General features: G+C 37.3%; 1 protein-coding gene across 6 annotated transcripts in view; it reads left to right on the forward strand.

The window, feature by feature from the left end:
* MYO6 (myosin VI) overlaps positions 1 to 23,141 on the forward strand; it is a 179,364-nt gene that overhangs the window by 62,761 nt on the left and 93,462 nt on the right. For all 6 annotated transcript variants that reach the window (XM_084624515.1, XM_084624518.1, XM_084624519.1 and 3 more), the window contains exons 4-10: positions 435 to 508; positions 2,880 to 3,009; positions 5,359 to 5,464; positions 8,267 to 8,322; positions 11,562 to 11,659; positions 12,725 to 12,889; positions 20,410 to 20,490. In XM_084624515.1, coding sequence (XP_084480641.1) covers positions 435 to 508; positions 2,880 to 3,009; positions 5,359 to 5,464; positions 8,267 to 8,322; positions 11,562 to 11,659; positions 12,725 to 12,889; positions 20,410 to 20,490 — 710 coding nt within the window. The remainder of the gene's footprint in view (positions 1 to 434; positions 509 to 2,879; positions 3,010 to 5,358; positions 5,465 to 8,266; positions 8,323 to 11,561; positions 11,660 to 12,724; positions 12,890 to 20,409; positions 20,491 to 23,141) is intronic.

A 23,141-nucleotide genomic window follows, 5' to 3' on the forward strand; every position in this document is an offset into this window, starting at 1 on the left:
TTATGGATTTTTACAAGAAGTTTGTTGTCGTATGTAAGTGGCAGTATGGAGGAAAGCATGAATGTGCTGATGGGAAAAGCTATTGAGGGAGTTTGGGGCTGCTATCATTGATGGCGTGAAATCAGAGATTGGCACTTCCATGCTCTAATGTTCTTTGTTAAATGTTAGAAGAAAATAATATTATTTGATATGTCTTTTTTTACTGTTGTCACAGTAAACGTAGGTAGACATTTTCCAGACAGAACTATAAATTTGGTTTTTAAGTTGATAGTGTCCCTTTAAAAGGTTTTGAAGAAATCATCAGGATTAAACTACTTATGGGCCAGAAAAGAGGAGGGGAAGCAGAATTCTTCTTAATGCTGAATTTCAGTTCAGTGATCATACACTAAGATGGTTATTTTGTCAAAATAACTGTATGGGTTTTTAAATTGCAGGTTCACTAATGTACTTAAATGAAGCTACACTCCTTCACAATATCAAAGTGCGGTACGGTAAAGACAGAATTTATGTAAGTATTCCATAGTGTATTAGCTTGTACAATATGCCAAATAAATGTAATTGTACTGTTTATTATGTAATATTTGTTTTATAGCAGAAAGGGGTTTAAATGCCCAAGCATAATTGGTAGCATTTATGAATGTTAGGATTTTTTATAAGGAAAGTCTGGTGTGTCACCTGATTCAGATGGGTAAAGGTAGTCAGTTAATCAGGTAATTTGGACTTTCTGTATGTTGTTTAGTTCATTATTTTATTACATGGTAGCAAATTGCATTCCTTTAGGTATATTACTTTGCCAGTAGGTCTGCTGTTACCAAAGATGGCTCTTTTTTCTTCATTATTTTTGAACGAAGCAAACAGGTGCCTCCTTTGACACTTTCTAGCTCAGATGACCATCTTAATCTTTTATATTGCTATCAAATTGCCTAATTATACTTAATGAATTCTGACTAAATTACATTTAGTCCTTGCCATCTGCCCTGGCAATGACAGCTGTGAAATAGAAGAGATGCAAGAAGTTTAGAGGGGGGGAAAATCCAGTTACTGACATGTAGTTATATAAAATTATTTGTCGTCACCTTTTTTTAAAAAAAGAAATCAGCATTGAGATGGTAGAGCTAGGCAACATTTGCATTAAAAATCAGTTGTACTCAAATGTATTTATTTAGACCTAAGCTTTCCTATCCAAAATTGTGTTCACCCATTTTCAGTTGTTGTTGCTGAACATTATACAGCTATGAATTATTTACAGAATCAAGAATACCAGTCATCAGCTTTAGAAACCATGCTGGCAGTGTCAATTATTTGACTGCAGTTAAAAACAAAACACAAAACAAAAACCAAACCCAAAATACACAAAACAGATATCTAAAGCAGAAAAGACGAAAGTGAAAGTGTTTCAGCTTAGGAATCTAGCTTCACTGTTTTAAATAAATGCTACCTATGTGTTTCCCAGAATCTATTTTGTATAAAATTTGGTTCAATTTTTGTCATAACTAGTTTTCCCTGGTAACTTCAAATATAATTGGAGTAAACAAGATTTATTTGTATGTTGTTTTCAGAATCAGTGGTGTGTAATTTATCTAGCTACCTAGAGGAGTGTTAATATTAGTACTGATGACTCTTGAACATCTTTACTCATACAATTTTCTTCAAAGAAACAGTGAGAACAGAAGTAGCTGAAATAAGCTTTCTGTGAACAGGTGTAGTCCTCTCCCCATTTCAACACAGAACATGCACCCTGGGTTAGTGGCCCATATCCAACCCCCTTCTTGGGGTTTTCCAGTATTCTCAGCTGAAGAACAGCAAATGAAAACAGTTAGCCTGAATCACTTCATCATCTGGCTTTTTTAGGGTCTTTTTTGTACAAGAGTATCTCTTGTCTCATCCTCAGGCATCTAACTATTCATTTATGTAATCTGGTCATCATCACTAGTATCTGAGCACCTCACACACATTCAAGAATTTATCCACATAACTCCTCTGTGAGGCAGGGAATCTTCATTCTTCCCCACTCTACCCCTGGAATTGTGACTATCTAGTCTGGCTGTAACTGTGCATCAGAAGAATAGCACTATATTGCTATGCGGGATAGTATGATCTGCTACCTTTGCTGTTTAAGTATTTAAACTTTTTAAAAAAGTGAATATAAAGTTGTCTCACACCAAATTGTTTTCTAGCTTGATAGACTATCTATATTATGTATTTAGTTGTTGCATAATGTTTTTCTGTGTATCTATGGAATTTTATTCCAGTAGAATATGGGTTTATGTTGATGTTCAATACATCCAAGACCAATGAGATACATTGATATACAGTGGCTGTGTAGATTCACAGCAGCCTTCATGTGCTCATTGACAAGTTATACACATCTTTATGCGTTAGAACTTGTTTTACAGGTGGGTAGAATGTTGTTTAGGACACAATTATACTGGGTATGAGGTTTTTTTTAGAAAGTGCTTTGGGAATTTTTGCTTTCTTCTGAGATGTCTTTTAAAGACTGTTAATGCAGCCGATGAAGTGAGCTGTAGCTCACGAAAGCTTATGCTCAAATAAATTGGTTAGTCTCTAAGGTGCCACAAGTACTCCTTTTCTTTTTGTGAATACAGACTAACACGGCTGCTACTCTGAAACCTTAAGAAATACAGCAACTCCAAGAGTGCATTACCTATTTGTACCTGTTGTATGGTGTCAGCATTAGTTGTATATAATCCCAAATTATGAGACTTTTCTGGCAATATTTGATTGTGTCCCCAGTCTAATTTCATTGCTCCAAACTCTGAGATAGGTTTCTGTTGTCTTTAATAGCAATTCGGAGTTGCTTTTAACAAGTTAGTTGAATACTTGCTAGTGGTTTACTATGCATTTTTTTTTCTTCACAGACCTATGTAGCCAACATTCTTATTGCAGTGAACCCATATTTTGACATTCCTAAACTTTATTCTTTGGAGACTATTAAGAAGTACCAGGGTAAATCCCTTGGGACATTACCACCACATGTCTACGCAATAGGTATGTCCACCATTTATGCCTTTCTCCTGTAAAATATACTTTTTCCCCACTTCATCTTGCAATCACATGTTAAATAACACACACACACACAATATATATATATATATATATATATATATAATATAAAAGCATCTATTTTTAAACCATGTTTAAATAAGATAAATCTGTACTAAAATGAAAAATCTTCTCACCTTTGATATACTGCTTCTGTATTTAATAATAATAATAATAATCTATTTACCTCCCAACAAAAATGCTTAGACTGTTGATTATATCTAGTTTAATATACAATGCAATCAAAGCGATGTCCTCTGTTGTGACGTGATCCACATTCTGAAAATTTTGGTCCTTGCCAGTAAGTAGTATTGAAGCTCATTTCCTGTCTACTTCAGCATGTTGCTGGTGTGGATTGTTCCTCCTTATACATTTTCCCTCTTCGGCATTAAAATATCTTTAAATGATTTAAACAAAGAAAACAGTTACTGTGAATATTAAGTTCTTTATATGTTTAGTATGAAAGTAATATAGTGTATAGAAGCTTGTTCAAAAAGACAACAGGTATGAGTCATAATTGAATCAATTTGATGTGCTGCTAACTTTCTCTCACAGAGTATGAAAACTATACACTTCTTTTGTTTTGATCAAACAGTATTTAAATAATTTTCATTAAAGTTCCTTTTCAGGATCTCTTGCACAACCACAAAGTGTGGGGGGTTTGAAACAATATGAAAATGAGTAAGTGTGTCTGGATATAATTTGTCACAATGTCATGTGAAGGTGAAAATTTCTTAATAAAACACCTTCATAGCTATAAAATCAACCCTCCACTATTCCGTAAATAAATTAACTCCAGAGTTCAGTTCAGTTGGTATTAGCCCTGCATTTGTTCCCTGTGGAACAATAACTGTGTGGGTCTATGCCTCTGTGACTCTGCTGCATGGATGGGCCAGACTGAGAGTGCCACTCTCAGGGCAGACTGCAAGAAATAGGGCAAACACTCCCCCAGACTGGTGGTTTATTCTATAATTAGATTCACCAGGGCAGTAACAAAAGAGCTTCTGTAATACCACATTGGTTACCAAGGAGCCTTTAGGGATTCCAGCTCTTGGCTCCCATCTAGACAACCAAGTCTAATATAGTGAAAGGTTATTGAAAACCTGCTTCACCATATGTAAGGTTCACCAGTTCCAAAGGAACCGACAATTATCCCCAGGTCCATATGAATCTCAGATTTTACTCAGATATCACGCTGTCAGCCAATCTTTAATAACTAAATCTAACATTTATTAATGAAAGAAAGAAGAGAGTTATAAATGATTAAAAGATCAATGTACATACAAGTGACTTCCAGTGTTCGTAGTTGAAAATCACAGCAGTGATGGAATAAACTGCTGGCTTGTAAAAGTCTTCTGGAATCATCCCAACAGATCAGAATCCAAAGGCCGCTTAGATGTAAAGTCTGTTAGTCTTTCCAACCATTTTCCAGGTCATTCCAAATCATTATTTGGAAGATCTCCGTCTTACGACTTATACTTTCCCTATTCAAAGTTTAAGCAGATTAGAGATGGCAGGATCAGGCCCGAGGTTTCTCTTTTATAGCTCTTCTAGCAGGTTGACAAGCTTCTGCACAGAAATTGTCACAGCAGGGCCTTCCCAGGGGAGGAAGAATAGCAATGCAGATCGCTTGTGGACCATTGCTTTGAAGTTAATCTTCTATTGCCTGTGCATACACAGGTAAACTAGTTACACTCATTCACATAAGACAATTAGCTGATTCTACATTATAACATAGTTAAGTTGGAGACAATGTAGACAATATTATTAGTTTCCTGCAGATTCTTACATCTGGACAAGGTCACATACATAATTAAGGCAATTAACACATGTATAATCTACAAGCTAATTTGGTTACATTGTTAAACATCTAACAGGATATAGGTAAACACAGACAAATACACTTAGTATCTACCCTTGATTTCTATTACTAAAAGTGAAGGAGTTGCTAGTCTAGTACATCTCTTTGAAATTCACATACAAGTTAATTGTCTGCGTACAAATGCCTCTTGTTAAGTTGTTAAGGGTCATACATAGGTTGTCTGGTCTGCTGTCACAACCTCTTTGAAGATACAAGGCTTCATTCTTTGAGGGTGGGCCACTGTAATGTAACATAAGCAGAAATGGACATTCATAGGATGTAATGCTGAAATTTAGATGTGTAGAGTTTTGATTTTTATTCTCCAAGGGATTAAATTAGGTGTCATGTATATCATAATTTACTTCTGGTTTAGCAGTTGATGGTAGGAGGGTAACATAACAACTTTGTGTCCTTTCATGTAATTTTTGTTGTAGCCGATAAAGCATTCCGTGACATGAAGGTACTCAAGATGAGTCAGTCCATCATAGTTTCAGGAGAATCAGGAGCTGGCAAGACAGAAAATACAAAATTTGTTCTGAGGTTTGTAACCAGAAAATTATTCAGTGGGAATCTTTTGTATTGATACATTAGTTTATCATGTTCAGAGATCAATTGTAAAGTCACTTGTAATGTTGTTAATATATGTTTTAGGCATGATCCAGCAGGACAGCTGAATGCTCCCAACCCTCAGTTGATTTCAGAAATTCACTGTTAAGGTTAAACTTAAAAGAAATGCAAACATGATAAGTAAGACTATGATTTTGGTCACTGTGTTCATAGTAATCATGAGTTTCAGTAATGAGCTCACACTGCAGCGGTGGCTCCTGTCCTGCGGGACACGGCCTGGCCAGCTCTTCACGCTGGGTATTGCAACCTGGCACACGTGCTTGCAGTGCCACTTGGGTTTGGTTTGTCCACCCTCCCTAGGTGGAGATGTGGGAGCTGATGGGCCAAACCTCAGTGGTGCGGTGACCAGATTGCAGTAGGAACTGTTGCTTTTCAACCTTCCTCCCGTGTTCTGGGCCTCACCTTTCAACATCCCCACTATATAATCCACTGTTTTATTCCCCTTCCTCCCCCAATGGTACACTTTTTTTTGGTGTCAGACTTCCTTTTAAAAAAAATTAAAAAATTATTTTATAGCCAAATACCCTACCAACAACAACTGCAGTTATGTATTAAATGATATTTTGGGGTGAAACCTTAAGTTTACTACTTAAACATGTAAACTGCGTTATTTGGTGACCCTTCTGTGGGACTTTTTTCCCCATGCACTTCTGCCATGAAATTTACTAAAAATATTCAATCCAAAACTGTAGCTTTTGTGATAAAATATGAAAATGACAGAGCTCCCAAACAACCTTCGCTCTACTCCATGGTGACATAATGTAATAACCATATGATTATGTTTTGGGCCCAGATGAGCTAAAACTGAGTTTTAAAGATACTAGATTTTTTTTTCCCTACTGTTTTCCTTAATGGTGTCACACTGGGGCAGAATTATGGTTTGTGTCCTAACTGTGCATTTCTGTACCTTACCATGCTTGTATTTCTTTTAAGGTTAACCTCAACTGTGAATTTCCTGGGTTTCTAACTCTTGGTCTAGAGTAAAAGTAGTTATCTTAAAAATTATACTGATATGTATGCTCAACTTCAACCACAGCATAACCTGCGGTTTTATTGGGAATTTCTTTTTTGTTCATATGTGAACACTCAACAAGAAACACTGAGGACACTGTTATGATATTGTTGCTGATTTGAAGATGCATAGTATCAACCTTAAATCATTTTTTATTTTATCTTAACAGTTATGACTATATTCACTGTTATGCCCTGGCTGCTTTATGCCATGCTAGAACAGCACAGCTAGAGAATACTGCTCAATAAAACCTCCTTTATCAGATCATTTGCTTTGCCAGAGTACTGTAATGCAGAGTGTACGTCTCGCTTTCCATCTGCCTTTCTTCCACATTCCCTTGTATGCACCCCTAATTTCCCCCTCCCTCCTGCATCTCACATTTCATTGCATCCAGATGCCCCAGTTTTCCTTCCCTTCTGAACTCCAGAAAAGATGGCCCAAAATCACAAAGATGGCCCAAAATCACCTGCTCCTCAGTGTTGTTCTCTGCCTTTTGACAGCTTACGAGGCCACCATCTAGCCTGAGGACCATTTGGCTTCACTCTTACCAGAAGCAATGGGATATGGAGGGCGTTTTGGAAGAGGGTATCTTAACTGAGGACTCCATGTGGCCTTGCTTCCATTGAGAACATTAGGAGATGGCAACTGTATTGAAAGAGTTGTTTGTAGAATTTTCTAAAACAGAATATTCTTTTAGTGAAAGAGCAAGCTTGTTATGAAGCAGAGCAAGAGGACATTACCATTACTCCTTTTAAAATATTCTTCAAATGTAGCCAATGATTACAAAATTTCAGTGGGTTTTAATTATGTGGAACGTTTGAAGGGTTTGCATTGTGACTTGTTATGATAAGTAACTGGTACAAATAAGTCTAATGGTGGAGGCAAAATTTCTCAAAGGATCCATTTAAAATTTTTTAATTTTAACCTCTAAACTAATTAATGGATTTACTTGTACACTTTCACCAAGTGTAAGCGGTTTGATTGCAGACTATTTTTCATGTAAAATTAGTCATTTTCAATTCCTTCTTTAAGGGTAAAATTGAACTCTGTTCTAATTATGGAGCTGCAATTTGCTCCTCTGGAATCCAAACAGAATTTTGTTTATAGGCTACTAGACTGTATATGTGTGAATAGCTTTAATTCTTGATGTATAGATAAAAAGTGACAGGTTTCAGAGTAACAGCCATGTTAGTCTGTATTCGCAAAAAGAAAAAGAGTACTTGTGGCACCTTAGAGACTAACCAATTTATTTGATCATAAGCTTTCGTGAGCTATGCTCAAATAAATTGGTTGGTCTCTAAGATAAAAAGTGTTGTATAAAAGTTTAACAAATACCTACAGATGGCACGATAATATACTGGTCAAATTGATTTAAAAAAACCACTTCTATAAATATTGATATACGCATAGAGATATGAAAAGATTTGTAAAAATGAAGTCAGAAATACCAAAAACCACATTTAAAGCCAACAAAAATACGTATGTTCCTTTTACAAAAGAAGAGTGTTTTAACTTGTTTAAATGCATATGCACAGAGAACTTGTACAATAATCTTCCATTTAAAATGTTCAGATACGTTCCCCTCTGTGTAAATGGCCAACATATAATACAGATATTTAACAATTTCCTTAATTAGACTGAGGCAGCGTTACTTGGGAGTAAAAAAGAGATGGAAATTGTTTTTTTTTATTCTTCTTCTACAGGTATTTGACTGAATCCTATGGTACTGGTCAAGATATTGATGATAGAATAGTAGAAGGTATTGTATTTTATTAAAGCGAACAGAGGTCAAATTGTTCAAATTTAAAATGTTTAACAACAACAACAAAATCTAGAATTGAAATGTCATCAAACCAATTGGGGCATAAAAGGTCAATGGCCTGCTCCGATCCATCTAATTTGCAAAGATATTTGATTGGGATTTTCTTCTGTTTTATTTAGTGTAGATGTTGAGCACATAATAATAATTCTCTTTGAGACAGTCCTGAAAATGCATAAGCAAGTGCATGACATTAAACTTGTGGGGCCTTATTTGGTTTCATACGTGTAGGGGCAGTTAGATCATCATTGACAACAGTGGTTTTTAGTGGAATGGCGTGTTTTGTTTTGTTTTGCTCAAAATTGGGAGGAAACACAGAACCAATTTTCAAGAATAAGGTTTCTCCAATTAATCTTTCTGCCATGTTAATTTGTATATGTCATAAAGTAACTCATCCTGAATACTACTTCCATGTCATCTTTATTGGATTTAAATTTGTCATATTAATACATTATAAGGCCAGAAGGGGAACCAATGTGATTGTCTAGTCTGCGTAATTAGGCCACAAGACTTCCCTGAATTAGAGTACATCTTTTAGAAAAATATCCGATTTTTGATTTACAAATTTCTAATGAAGAAGAATCTACCACAATCCTTATTAAGTTGTTCCAGTGGTTAATAATCCTCACTGTTAAAAATTTACACCTTATTTCTAGTCTAAATTTATCTAGCTTCAACTTCTAGCCATTATATCTTGTTCAGAGAAATAGAGCAGGCTTTCATTTTTTGTTTTTGTAGATATGGTACAATAAGCATGATATTGCTGAATTTCAGCTGGATATATAAACATCCAAATCCACCTTATGTGCCGTAGGATCTCAGAAAGTGACTGACAGTTGGACATAATGCCTGAAGCTGCATTCCATAATGTTGATTGGTACCTGTAGGTATTCTTGGAAAAAGCTGTGAAATAATTGTAAACACCTTCTTAACAAGCATGCTCACAACAGCTGTATTGTTAGGAGAACCTGTAACTGATCTGAAAAACTTCTGGTCACCTTTTTATTCAATAATCCACATTTCTGTAAATATTACTTAAGCTATTTTTAACAGTTCTTCAATAAGTATTTATTATTAAGGTAGCAGCTTTGAAGCCCAGATTTTCAAATCTCATAAACTTGAAAGACTTTTGTTTATAACAACTGTTAAGAAAACCAAATTAAGAAGTTTAACCATCAGTTTGTAATTTTGAATAACAAAAAACAAAATTCCAAGGAAGGACTGACACTTTATCATCCTTAATTTATCTTACTATTGTGGATTTCCTATTGATAACCTTTTAATGTTAGTAGCATCAGATTTGTAGATAATTTCAATAGGCTTTAAATCTGGGGAACAGTTCTTACTGAATTTCTTTAGTTTTAATGGAGTTCAATTTTAAGGTGAAGGCATGTATCACAGTTCAGGGCAACTACACCTGTATTTCCTCTCAGCGGCCCAGCCAGGGCACCCAAGCTTCCAGCTCCCCAGCCATTGCCTTTTTGAGTGGAGAACCATATGTCACCCTTTCTGACTGGGGAATTTCCAGTCTCCACTGTTCCCTGCCTTCACTGTGTTATTCCCAGCAGATCCTGGCTGCCTGAGCACACCTGCTTGCTTTCTCTTCAGAGACTGATAAGACTGATTGTCAACAATTATAAGTTACCACACAGTTCTTTCTATGTAAGCCTATTTTACTCCTAAGATAAAAGTATTACAGAGAAAACATTAAAAACAATAAAAAAAACCCTGCCGGCATGCTAATAAGCTTACCAGGGTTAATCGCAACCCTAACATGGATTCTGGCAGGGATATTTCCAATTCCCACCCAAAGTGGTTCCTTGTAGTTATAAATTTGTCACAGTTTCAGCTTAGAACAAGCACATAATCTTCAGAGGCTTCAGTAGGACCAGTCCTTCCAAACCTGCCCTAAGGATTGGACCCTGCATGGATCAAGAAGAAGGCCCTGAGCCAGTTTAAAACCAGGCTACTTATCCAAAAATCCTCTCTTTATTGGTCCCTGGAGAATCCAGTTTGAACTTTATGCATGCCTCTCCGAGAGGGTGGCTTCTGCTGATAACAGAAAAAGTACGTTACCATCCCCCTCCTGCTAGAGAAGGTACATACAAAGCCACAATAATACATACACATTTACATTTTAAAACAATGTACCCCAAAGGTATCAACCTAATTCAATAAACCTTAATTCAGTAAACTTTATCTCAACTCCATAAGGTTTCTTTAGGATATTGTCAGTCTGTCACTGTAGGTTGTCAGCAGTTCCTTAAATATAGTTTTCTATGATTTCTGATAGACAAAATGTGGAAACAGTTTTGCTAAGCCTGCTACTGCTGCTTTTGCTAGCTAGCAAAATTATGTTTTTTAGAAGCACTGTGCTGCACATCTGGATAAATTTTAAACTGTGCTTAAATGGTGCATGTTCAATATGTATGCACTGAATTATTGTGATGCATTCTGGATGGAGCTATTATTGAGGACTGGGAGCTACAGCTACTGCAGAATGTGGCCACCTGCTTGGTGGACTTCAGTGATAGGAGGCACCCTCCAAGTCTTCTCCAAAGTCAGCACTGTCTTTCATTGTGTATCTGTAGGCATTCCAGGTGTCAGTATGCACCATTCGAACAGCAGTTTTAAGTCCTTAAAATTAAATGTTGTTGGGATAGATGCTGGGTTTTCTTAGAGAACAGCTCTTGGTTCCCCCCTTATTAATGTAACTGTGCATAGTGTTCACCTCATAATGTACTTATTCATGCTTTTGCCTGAGGAATAGATGGGAAACTTAGTTGTATTTTGGGGCAATCCACCTGGAGCTCAAATTGTCCATCATATTTTATATTTTGTTTATGGTTGTTTACCCAGTTTTCTTTAGGAAAATACGAGCTGAATCATTTTCAAATATTTTATCATTCAGATTCAGGAATTGCACCTGGTGTAAAATATTTAAAGTTTGTATTACAAATTGCTTCCACAATAGATTCAGTACAATCTGAAAAAAAAGTGCTATTTTTCATGTTAATTTTATTTCTAAGGGGTAAGACGTATTCAACTTTCAAATGTCATCCTCAGTAGTTACTTCGAGTAATTAGTTATCGTAACTGTAAAGTGATGTGAAGTCTTGTTTTTGTTTTTTTTGCTAGTCTTCTTTGAATCAAATTTTGAAATCTTTTATTTTTAAACAGCCAATCCACTCTTAGAAGCCTTTGGAAATGCAAAGACTGTTCGCAACAACAATAGCAGTCGTTTTGGAAAATTTGTAGAAATCCACTTCAATGAAAAGGTATGAGTACTTTGTTTGTAGTTAGTATTCAGTGGTGGGTTTTGTTTGGTGGCATAGATTTTTGGTGGGTGGCACCCTCCTATCATGTGAATATGTAATCTCTGTTCATCCTGAGTCGTTATTGATGCATATACAGCAGCGCTTTTCAATGACCTATCCGTGGATTGGCACTGGTCCTTAAGATCTCCCTGACACAATTATGGAAGAAAGCAAGCCGGTCCCTGGTATCAAAAAGGTTGAGAAACTCTGATATAGAGGGTTGAGGATCCTCTCTGTCACCCCACTCTTCCTAGAAGTGCTATATTTTTCCCCAATTAAAATGTTAATCTCTTTACATTTTCAAGTGGCTGCAATTATGGCATTCAACCGTTGCCTGGGAACAGATATACCAGACCAGAAGTAGGATGAGTTGAAGCAACGGTTACCTTGCTTACCAGACTCAAGGGAAAAGTTGTATTCTGTAATTCTTGAAAAAGAGAACTGAAGCCACTCCTTACCATGTCAATACTGGCAAACTGTGGGACCAAACTGATGGAATGTTATTTTAATTTACAAAAATGATCCTTTTCTACATTTAAAAATGTACCGTTAACAGATTTTAACCAGGTTTTGGCGCACACTTCTTCTGATACGTGTGCAAAAGTAAATATTGCACATTATGTATAGGTGTGTGTATGCATTACATGTGTACATTTGGGGATTTGCACATCTAAATGGGGATAAATATTTTTGTGTGTCTGTATGAAAATTTGGACCCTAATGTCTATATCAGGTATTTTGGAGCTGACTGAAATCCTACTGTTGGACTGAGTTTTTTGTGCCAAAAATGCCTGTAACTATACAGTTTAACAAAAGTTTTATTTTAATTTTGTGTTTTAAAAATAGCTTTAAATATATATTAGTATCTAAGGAAATGTTTTCATCTATTGCCTGGTAGTGGCCATCCTTTGGTACTTACAGAGAACAGGCCATGTTGCAACACTCTTGATCAGACCAAGCAGATATATTTTTAGATGTCTGTATTTCTTGGATGATTAAAAACATAATTGTTTTTCTTCCTTCTAGAATTTGGTGGTTGGTGGATTTGTATCACATTATCTTCTGGAGAAATCCAGGATCTGTGTGCAAGGCAAAGAGGAGAGGAATTACCACATATTTTACAGGCTTTGTGCAGGTGCTCCTGAAGATATTAGGCAAAAGCTGTATTTAAGTTCTCCAGATAACTTTAGGGTGAGTTTGCTGCTGCTTTTGGTTTTTTTGGTTTTTTGGTTTTTTTTAAATCTTTCTATCTTGTTATTAACATACATGAACTCTTCAAACAAATGTCAACAAATCTTATTCAGCACCTCTATTTGTTACCTTTAAAAGACCAATATGTAGTGTTAATCTCTTACTATTGTGTATTTATTTATTCATTTATTATAAAATCTACTTGATACTAATATGAGGCTGTCTACCATTTTTCTGTTTAAAGGATTTCCCATACTTTATTTCTCCATGCCATAATCTTGGGGAATTTTTGTGCTTTTACAAAAATGAGCTATTACACATCTGGCTTGTAGTATTGATTTTATCAGTGATCCTTCCTTAGGACTGTAACCTAATGGAATCAACTATGGGTTCTATGGGTAACCTAACTTCAGTTGTCTTGACAATTTATACTTATTTTCCTCCAAAATGCTGTTATCTCAGGGAATTGCATTATATATGCAGACAGGTCCAGGAAATCGCATCCTTTCTCTCCCCCTGTATCCCCATTTCTTTGGTTTTGTCTCCCCTTCCTGTGTATTCTCATCCCCACCTAGTTCCCACCAGCTCCACCCACTCATCTTCCCTTCTCCATCCTGATCTCCTTCCACCAACATAAATCTAGGTCCCACATCCATGGCATCTTCCTAAATTCTGTTGACATTTACCCCAACCCTGCCGCTCCTTTCACCCGCACAGTCTCCGCCTCCCATATCCATTCCTGCCACCATCTTAATCCCTCTCATGCCACCTAACCTCCTGCCAATAATCCCCTTCTTTCTCCCATCCTTCCTCCCTTCTCTTTCTGTCTCTGGATTGCCCACTCCCATTTCTAAAAATATTTCAGCTATCCATGACCTCTTTATATCTCACTCCTTCCAGTTCTTGGCTCTCAAAGAGATCGGGATCCATTCATGTGACACTCCTCTACAGCTGATGCATCTGCCAGAGATTTCTTCTCCAATACTTCTGCTCTGGACCAGACTGTGGTGGGGTGTTGGGCTTCTCCCCCGCTCCTGGTGCTTCCAGTCACACTGCATCTGACTCTCCTTCCACTCCATGATCCTGTCATCTACTGTCAGCATTCCTCTCTGATTTCAACTCCTGGCTCTCTTTTTTCCCCTCTCCTTATCTCCCACACTCATCGTCTGTGACCTCAGTTTCCATGTTGCTGACGCATCCAACTCTTCAACGGCACACTTCCTCACCCTCACTTCTTCAGTTGATCCGCAGCCCTGGTTCAACTCTCCCACTCAGCCAAAGGGCTGTTCACTTGACTTAATCTTCACCAAGCACTGCTTTCTTTCTAATCTCTCTGTTGCTGAGTTTCCCTCTCTGATCATCCTCATGATCTCCCCCTACCCCATAACCTGTCAGTTGGCCTTTCCATGATCTCCAGTAAATCAGTGTTGATGACTTCTCTTCTGCTCTCAGCCCTGTCCTCTTTTCTCTTTTTTCCCTCACTGTGGTTGTTGATTCTTTGTATACTTCACTCCCCCCCTCCCTGGACTCTTTAGGCCATCTCTCCCTCATTGTAAGGTCTGCCCTGCTCTCTCCCAACATCTGCTTTCTCTGCTCCTCCTTGCATGCGGCAGTGTGTCATTGGAGGAATCCTGTAATCAGGCTGATTTCCTCTACTACAAATATGATTTTTCCTCCTTCAATTCTGCCATTTTCCTAGGTAGATATCTCTACTACTCCAGCTTGAGCCCCATTCCTGCAGTCCCAGATGCCTTTTCATTGTCTTTGACTCATTGCTCCAACCCTCCCTTCTTGTTGCCTCCATCCTCCTCTCTGCACAGGACCTTGCCAATTTCTTCCCTGAGTCAAATGGCAAAATATAACACACAAAATCCCATCCCCTTGGCTTGCCTTCATTTCCCCTCTTACAATGCTTTTATTAGCCTCCTTGTGACAGAGGCTTCTTTACTGCCCTCTTCCTCTAACCTCTCCACTTGACCAAGTGACCCCATCCCATCCCTGATCTCTCTCTGACCTACTCTCATCCATTTCCTTACTCTTCTCCTTAACCTCTCTCTCTCCTCCAGCTTTTCCCCTCAAAATACAAACATGCTCTAGTCTCCCCCGGCTTAAATAAATCCCCCAAAGCCACCATCTTGACCCTACTTGCCTCTCGGACTACTGCCTCGTCACCCTTATTGAATGTACTGTCTGCAATTGTCAAAAAGGAGTTTCTTTCCTCTGATCCTATTCTAGACCATCTCCAGTCTGTTTTCCTCCCCTTGTACTCCATTGAAACTGCTCTCACCAAAGGCTCAAGCTCAGAACCAGCATTCCATCCTTATCTTTGATCTGTCAGCTGCCTTCAACACCACTGACCATCTTCTTCTTTTGGAAATTTTGTGCTCCCTTGGTTTCTGTGACTCTGTCCTCTCCTGGTTCTCCTCCTACCTCTTGAAATGCTCCTTCAGCATGTCCTTTAGAGGATCCTCCTCATCCCCTCTCCAACTTTCAATGGGACTTCCATAGGACTCTGTCCTTGGACCCTTTCTCTTCTCCTCCTACAGCTTATCTCTGGATGATCTCATCTGTAAACATAAATTCGTATATCACCTTTGTGTTGAGGTCTAACGGATGTACTTCTCTACCCCAGGCCTCTCTCCTTCTATCCAAACTTAAATATTGGCCTGTTTGTCTGACGTCTCCTCATGGATGTATAGCCCTCAATTTAAGTTAAACATAACTAAAATATATTTGTTCCACATGACCTCCTTTCTCACCTGTTGTGAAAAACACCCTCATCCTGCTTGTTTGTCAGGCCCATAGCTTGGACCTTTCTCTCTCCTTGCATCCAGGCTAAGTTTAAATCTTCCCAATTTTTTCTGCATAACATCTCTAAGATGCCTTTCTTATGCACCCACAAAGCTAAAACGCTCCTCCAGTCTTTCATTATCTTGTCTTGTCTCCTGGGACATCGTCGTCTTTTATTTTGACACATGCAATCTGCTGAGATCCATTCAGAATGCTGCTGCAAAGATCATTGTCCTAGCCCATCAGTTTGACCATGTCCCCCCTTCACTGGCTCCCCCTTCTCTATTGCATCAAACATAAGCTGCTTTTTTTCCATTTTCAGGGCCTTTTGTAGAATATCCCTACCTACCTATTGCCTCCCATATGTCTATTCTCATCTCCAGTCAGCCCATGCTGCTGGCATCCCATACTCATTTGTTTCATTTTCAAGTTTCATGCTCTGCTATGCTGTCCTTCATGCTTGGGAGGAAGTCCCCCTAAATGTCTGCAAAGCTACCTTATTATTCTCCTTCAGAGTCTCCTTAAAACTCAGCCATGATGTCTCATGCTGACCCATATTGTCTCCTTGTTTCCTTGTATTCTCTTATTGTCCTGCCTGTATTTATCTGCTTTCTCTTGTCTTATACTTAGATGGTAAGATCTCTGGTGCAGGAGCTGTCTTTTTTTGTTGTGTTTGTACAGTGCCATGACTAGGGCTTCTGAGTGCTATGGTAATATAGATGATAATACAGACCTTATTCCCCCATATCTAAAGTTGACTCCTTTCTATATAATTTTTTTCGCTTAAATGGAGTGAGATACTGTTCGTGAAGTATTTTATAATAATTTTCCATAGTGGTTACACAGGTAGAAAATGTTTTGGATCTCCTCCAGACATTTCCCCATTGTTCCAAAATAATATGTTCTTAGCTACTTCTCCGTTTTTTCCATCACTACCTGCTAGATCTATCAATAACTTATGCCATGTGGAAATTGGGCCCTGTTGAGTTGGACTTGCCAGTAGTGGGTGTAATTTCCACCCCTGCAAATTTTGGTTTATTCCAATCCAGCACATCATTTTTTGGAATAATGGGAGGAAAATAAATTCATGTAGGTGATGGAGGTTAGGAGAAATATTTTCTTTTAAGTACTTTGTTTAGTCTATACAAATTCATATGTATCTTGTAGCTGTTTAGTTGTAGATTACTCAAGCCCTATATTTAATGCTTCAGATTTAGTATTAGTAGCCTGATTTATCACTGAACTCATGAATTTCTTTCAGAAAGTAATAGATTATGCAGGACTGGTAAGCATTAATAGCACATCATCCACATACAATACAGTTTTATGTTCTGTTTTATTAACTGTTTTATTAACTGTAACTCCTTGCTATGCTTCTATTCTGATGAGATTGTTGAAGAGGGTTAGCAAGAAAGGGAATAGAGGACAACCTTGTCTGATTCTTCTTTGTGGATGAAATGCTTTATAGCTGAACATTTTAATTTTTATCCTGGCAGAGGAAGTGGTGTCCCATAATATATTTATCCAGTTCTTCATTTTGTCTCAAAACCCCATCTCTAATATCAGTGTTTTTAAGACCTTTACTTTATCAAGTACTTCCTTGGGCTCGAGGAATAGCAGTAGACTTTTAATGCTTTTTATTCTGCATTTTACAAATTCTTCCTATGATTCTTCTGATGTTGTTACTCAATTTATCTATTGTGTATGAAGCCCATTCAGTGTGTGGTAACTGAGGAAAGACAGCTTCTGTTCTTTAGGATGAGATTTTTTCCCTCCAGAAATACTGGTGACTAAAAATTTTTTTGTTTTTGTTTTTTGTTTTCGGGTGTGTTTTGTTTAACAAATCCATTTGTTTTCACATCATGTGGAAACAATTTTCCATAGTTATCTTCTTTATTGTGTTCTTCCCCCCCACACCTGTTCATGTTTGCTTCAGGAGCTGAATCTCAAACCTGTGCAAAGTTATGAAAGTGGAGGCAAGATTTATGTTCTGCTTAAAATTGAGCTTTCTGAGTCCAGTGCTGGTAACAGCTGCTACCACTGCCTATGCAGAAGTGCTGTTACTTTACTGTTTTATGATGATGTATTTATTTAAGGTGCCTAGAATCACACTGGCTATTTTTTTTGTAATTATACCAGGTTATACACTGATTTGATTTGCTGTTTGCTACTAAAGTTATGTTGTTTAAGCATTATTGCCTCCCAGGTGTTTCTGTTCCATTGAGTATGTGTTAAGATTATTTTCACCAGTCTGCATATTTGCAGAATAGTTTGTTTTATTTAGATGTTCATTTGAGTGCTTTCAAATAATGACTTACATGGTCAGAGAGATTCACTTTGTGTAAACAGCAAATGTAACATTTTAACTCTTCCTCCCTTTTTCTTTGAGATTAAGGTACATCATCTTTTCTTCAGTTATCACAGAAATTTAAGATGATAATTTTAGAAAAGCTGAAGTAAAAAATCTCTTTCCATGAAATTCATTTTAATATTAAGGCTATTTTTATATAAGTAGTCTCTCAGATTTCAGGATTACAAATTGAGGTCCCAAACTAGTGTCAGTCCTTTTAGGACTCACATCGATTATGCAATCCCTTTTTATTTATAATTGAGGATGATAGCGGATAACAAATACCCTGAAGGTTGAAGAAAATAACACATTGGTGTTTAATCTAGTTAAACTCTAAAACCCCTAATCGTCGTCTTTTATTATATGCTTTGAAAATACCTTTTTGCCCTAAACCTAATCTGTGTATTGACTGGAGTTCTTTGTTTTATAATAAAACCCACTATGTTTGGATTAAGCTTCTCCTTTATAGGAAACCTATTAAATTCCACAGTCATTCACTTTGTAAATCTGTAAGATTTCCACTGGAAACCTCAAGTCCTATTCATGTAAACACGTAACTTTTTTTCTCAATTACAAAACTATTTCTGAGGTCAACTCCGTAAGAGTTTCAATGCATAGAGAAACATTTCTATTTTTAAAACGTATTGTACAGGTGGGCTCTGTGCGCTGTCTCCACCCATAGGCGCCATCCCCGCAGTTCCCATTGGCTGCAGTTCCCAGCCAATGGGCGCTGTGGAGCTGGTGCTCGAGATGGAGGCAGCAGTGGAGAGGCCTCACCTCCGTGTAGGAGCTTGAGGGACACGTCAGGGGAGCCGCACGGAGCCAGGTAGGGAGCCTGCCAGCCCCGCCAACCCCCTTCACCCTCAGCAGCAACGGGAGTCCCAGCCGCGCTCCACCGCTTTCCCCCCCCCCCCCAGCAGGTGTGGCATCCCTGGGCCGCCCCCCTCCTCAGAGCACCCAAGGTTTAGTCAGGGGAATATAGTACAAGTCACAGGCCATGAATTCTTGTTTACTGCCTGCCCTGTCCATGACTTTTACTAAAAATACCCACAACTAAAACATAGTCTTACCTGTGAAACAGCATGCAGTGTAGTTGTAGCCATTTTGGTCCCAGGATATTAGAGAGACCAGGTGGGTGAGGTAATTTTTTTGGACCAACTTCTGTTGGTGAGAGAGACTATCTTTTGTGTGTGGCTTGAAAGCTTGTCTCTCTCACCGGTGTGAAACTTGGCAGCTTTGTAAACATTGAGGATAATACTTACCAATTTCCATAACAGTGCTCTGAGGATTAATTATGGTAAAGTTTGTGCATCACTTTGCAAATGTAAAATGCTAGTAGGTACTGTTTTTTTATAATTTAATGCCCCCTGCAGCTTCTGACTACAAATGGGAAGGCAAATGCAGTTCCCAAAAACCAAGCTTGACTGCAGTTATCTATGGGTGGAGTTTACTACCTGTAGGAATACACATTTTGTCCTGTTATAAACCATTTCCCCCTTATTTGGAGCTTCATTTCCCGTATCTTTCAAAGCAGTTCATTATGAAGTTACTAGTTGCATCTTCATATGTTTTGCTTTTTAAAATGGGGCATAAACTCTTGTTTTCCTCCAACAGCAGGTGTCCCTTTGGTGCGAAATTTCACACAGTGTCTGATGTACGTCATCGGTATTAGCTTTTGTTTTGCTGAGGTATCACTTAATTTCTTTGGTGTGGAGATACATTTTAAGAGATTCCAGATATGTATTATAAAATTTTGAAGAGACGTGTGTGTTACCCAAACTAAATTTACTTGAGAACAGACTAGACTTGACTGGAGGTGTTTTACAAGAGTACTTAATATTGCAGAATGTACCTTGGTACTGAAAAATTGAAATGCTGAAACTGACAGCTGGCTTTCTATGAAGTAGCACCTTTTCTTTTGTTACTTACTTGCAAGGTTTTATACAGGTTGATTTAATTCAGTACTAAATGTCTAGGTAAGTCTAGGAATTATATGTCTCTTTCAAGTCACAAAGATGTTCCGTTTAATAGGTGTGTCTGATTTAATAGTTCATTTATGAGTTCTCACTGTGTCTTCCCAGTTTGCTTACAAGAAGTACTTTTGTTAGAATAAAATTACTTTCAAATAAGAATTTTTTCCCCATCTTCCAATTCTGTGATACCATTGTTATAAATAAGATATTGCTTTCAAGGAAGTAATCCTGAATGCCTGATAGTATGTGATTGGTGTCATATGTTGAAGTTAGAAGAGGTAGTGCACCTCTGGGTTAGTATGATATACTGTAATTGGACTGAAGCACTAAATCATCAGCTAATTATCTCCTTGCTGTTTTGTTTTATTTTATTTATATATGACATGCATTTTCCCCTTCTGTTGTAGTATTTAAATCGTGGCTGCACTAGGTACTTTGCTACCAAAGACACGGACAAGCAAATTTTGCAAAACCGCAAAAGTCCTGAGGTATGGTATATTTTCCACATTTTCAATTACTTCAAATTACTGTCTTATGCGGATCATGTTAAAAATGTCAGTCACACTTGTTTAGAATAAAAGGAAATATTCATTTTACACATCTTACTTGACAGGTTTACTTAAATGGGAACTGGCTGGCATGTTTAAAGTTCTAGTTTTGGAGTGTTACTAATACTTTATTTCAGGTTCAATACTGGAAAGACTTCTTAAAAACAAAAATGTAAATTTATAGCCTAAAATGTAACCCCTAAAATATTTTAAAAATCGCTTTTTAATTTTTATCATACTTTAATATCGATATTTGTCTTAATGACTCAGCAGATCTTCAATGGGAGACAAAACAAATATCTTATACAGAATGTTATCTTAAATTCTTGCTTCTCTTAGCAGTGATACTTTGCAGAGCATTGTTTATTCACCACTTACGATTGTTGACAACCTTTTTGCTTTGCTTTTGTTAATAGCTGGGTATGGTATATTTACCCAGAGAATTATTTGGAATTACTGTACAATTAATTATATTCCTATGAATTAGATGCAGAAACCAATAAGCAGAAAATACAAGTAAAGCTTTTTTCTGTCACAAAAAAGTTTAACCAGTTGAGATTGAATTCTCTTTCATAGTTTTTTAAAAAAAATCTCTTGTTGGTGCTGTTGTAAAGTTTTGGACAATTCTGTATTTCATAGTCGTTACTAAGTTAGAAGTGTGACTTGGGGCACTGAGTGTCAAAAGCCATGACCTCACTGGCTGGTTAGGCCCTTTTAGTAGTGTCATAGCCACACACCAACTCTTTAAGCACAATTATGACTTAATCGCCAGGAAGAGCACGTTGTCTTCACCACACTCTTTTTTTCTCAACTGGTTTCTCTTATCCTACTAGTAGGAAGTATTTTTCCTAGTGGAACAGTGCATTTCTGAGTAGAACATGTGAAATGTCACACCTCCCCCACAAAAATAAACTAATTACATTGTAAACAGTAATTTAAATGACTGGATCTGATGTTCTAATAAAGGTAAGACACTTCAGGTAATTCAACAAGACTATTGCGGAACTTCTCAGGTGGCTCAAGGCGCTTGATTTTCAGTTGAATGCCTGATAATGCATTCCACTCATGTACCAATACCCTATTACTTTGCACCCTGGAGTGGTTTATTACAGTTTTGTGGGTGAGAGGGAGTGTTAAATTTTGACTTTCCACCACCAAGCTGTAAGGTATCCTCATGAATGTCTGTCTTGGCAGATAATTAAGCCAATCAAAGAAAATGTTTAATCTAACAGTTCATTGTGAGTGCTGCTGAGCTATAGAAATACTGTTCTTTCTTGGGCATTTTTTATACCAAAGTTCAGTTTGAAACAAATGTTAATGTCTAAATTAAAATGTACTAAAAGGAAGAGATGATGTTGGAAATGAATGTTGACCACTAAGTAGTGAAACAAATGATACCACTGAATATTATGTCCTTTTCTTTGAAGAACTACATTTCTTCGGGAATGGATGGCAAACTATTTACTGAGGACAGGTTTCAGAGTGGTAGCCGTTGTAGTCTGTATCAGCAAAAACAATGAGGAGTACTTGTGGCACCTTATAGACTAACACATTTATTTGGGCATAAGCTTTCGTGGGCTAAAACCCACTTCATCACATGCATGGAGTGGAAAATACAGTAGGAAGAGATATTTTTATAGATATATATCAGTACATGAAAAGATGGGAGTTGCCTTACCAAGTGGGGGGTTGAGACAATTCGATTAAAGTGGGCGATTATCAACAGGATGAACAATCACTTTTGTAGTGGTAATCAGGGTGGCTCATTTCAAACAGTTAACAAGAAGGTGGGAGTAACAGTAGGGGCAAATTAGCATGGGGAAATTAGGGTTTTTTGTTTTGTTTTTTAGTTCTTGTAGTGACCCAAGAACTAAAACAAAACAAAAACCTAATTTCTCCATGCTAATTTGCCCCTACTGTTACTCCCACCTTCTGGTTAACTGTTTGAAATAAGTCTTGGCAGATTACTACTACAAAAGTGATTGTTCAGCCTGTTGATAATAGCCCACTTTCATATAATTGTCTCAACCCGCCAGTTGGTCAGGCAACTCTCATCTTTTCATGTACTGCTATATATATATTTTCCTACTGTATTTTCCACTGCATGCATCTGATGAAGTGGGTTTTAGCCCACAAAAGCTTATGCCCAAATAAATGTGTTAGTCTATAAGGTGCCGCAAGTAGTCCTTGTTGTATTTACTGAGGGGTAATAGAAAAGGGCAAGTTTTTCATAGTACACTAGAACCTCAAGTCTAGCTATCTAACTGGAAACTATTGTATTGCCAAGTTCTTTTTAGATAGGCAATGGTCGTTTTTGCTCTGTCACTTATTAAACTTATTCCTGTTGTATATTTTAATATAAATAGCTCAATAGTGAATTAATGTTTAAATTATTTTTCTTTTCCTTATCAGGAAGATGAGGTGATCATTTTACATAATTAGAAAATTTAGTTAAATTTTTGTGTGCGTCTAAATACTGTTTGACGTGAATCTTTCAAATGCATGCACTATTTTATTCTGAGATGACAATAGAAGTGTTTTCACTATAGGCTATTATATGGACTCTTCTTTCAATTAAATTAGGCATCTTT

This window comes from Lepidochelys olivacea (assembly GCF_965140295.1).
Source record: "Lepidochelys olivacea isolate rLepOli2 genome assembly, chromosome: 3".
In the NCBI taxonomy this organism is placed as follows: Eukaryota; Metazoa; Chordata; order Testudines; family Cheloniidae; genus Lepidochelys; species Lepidochelys olivacea.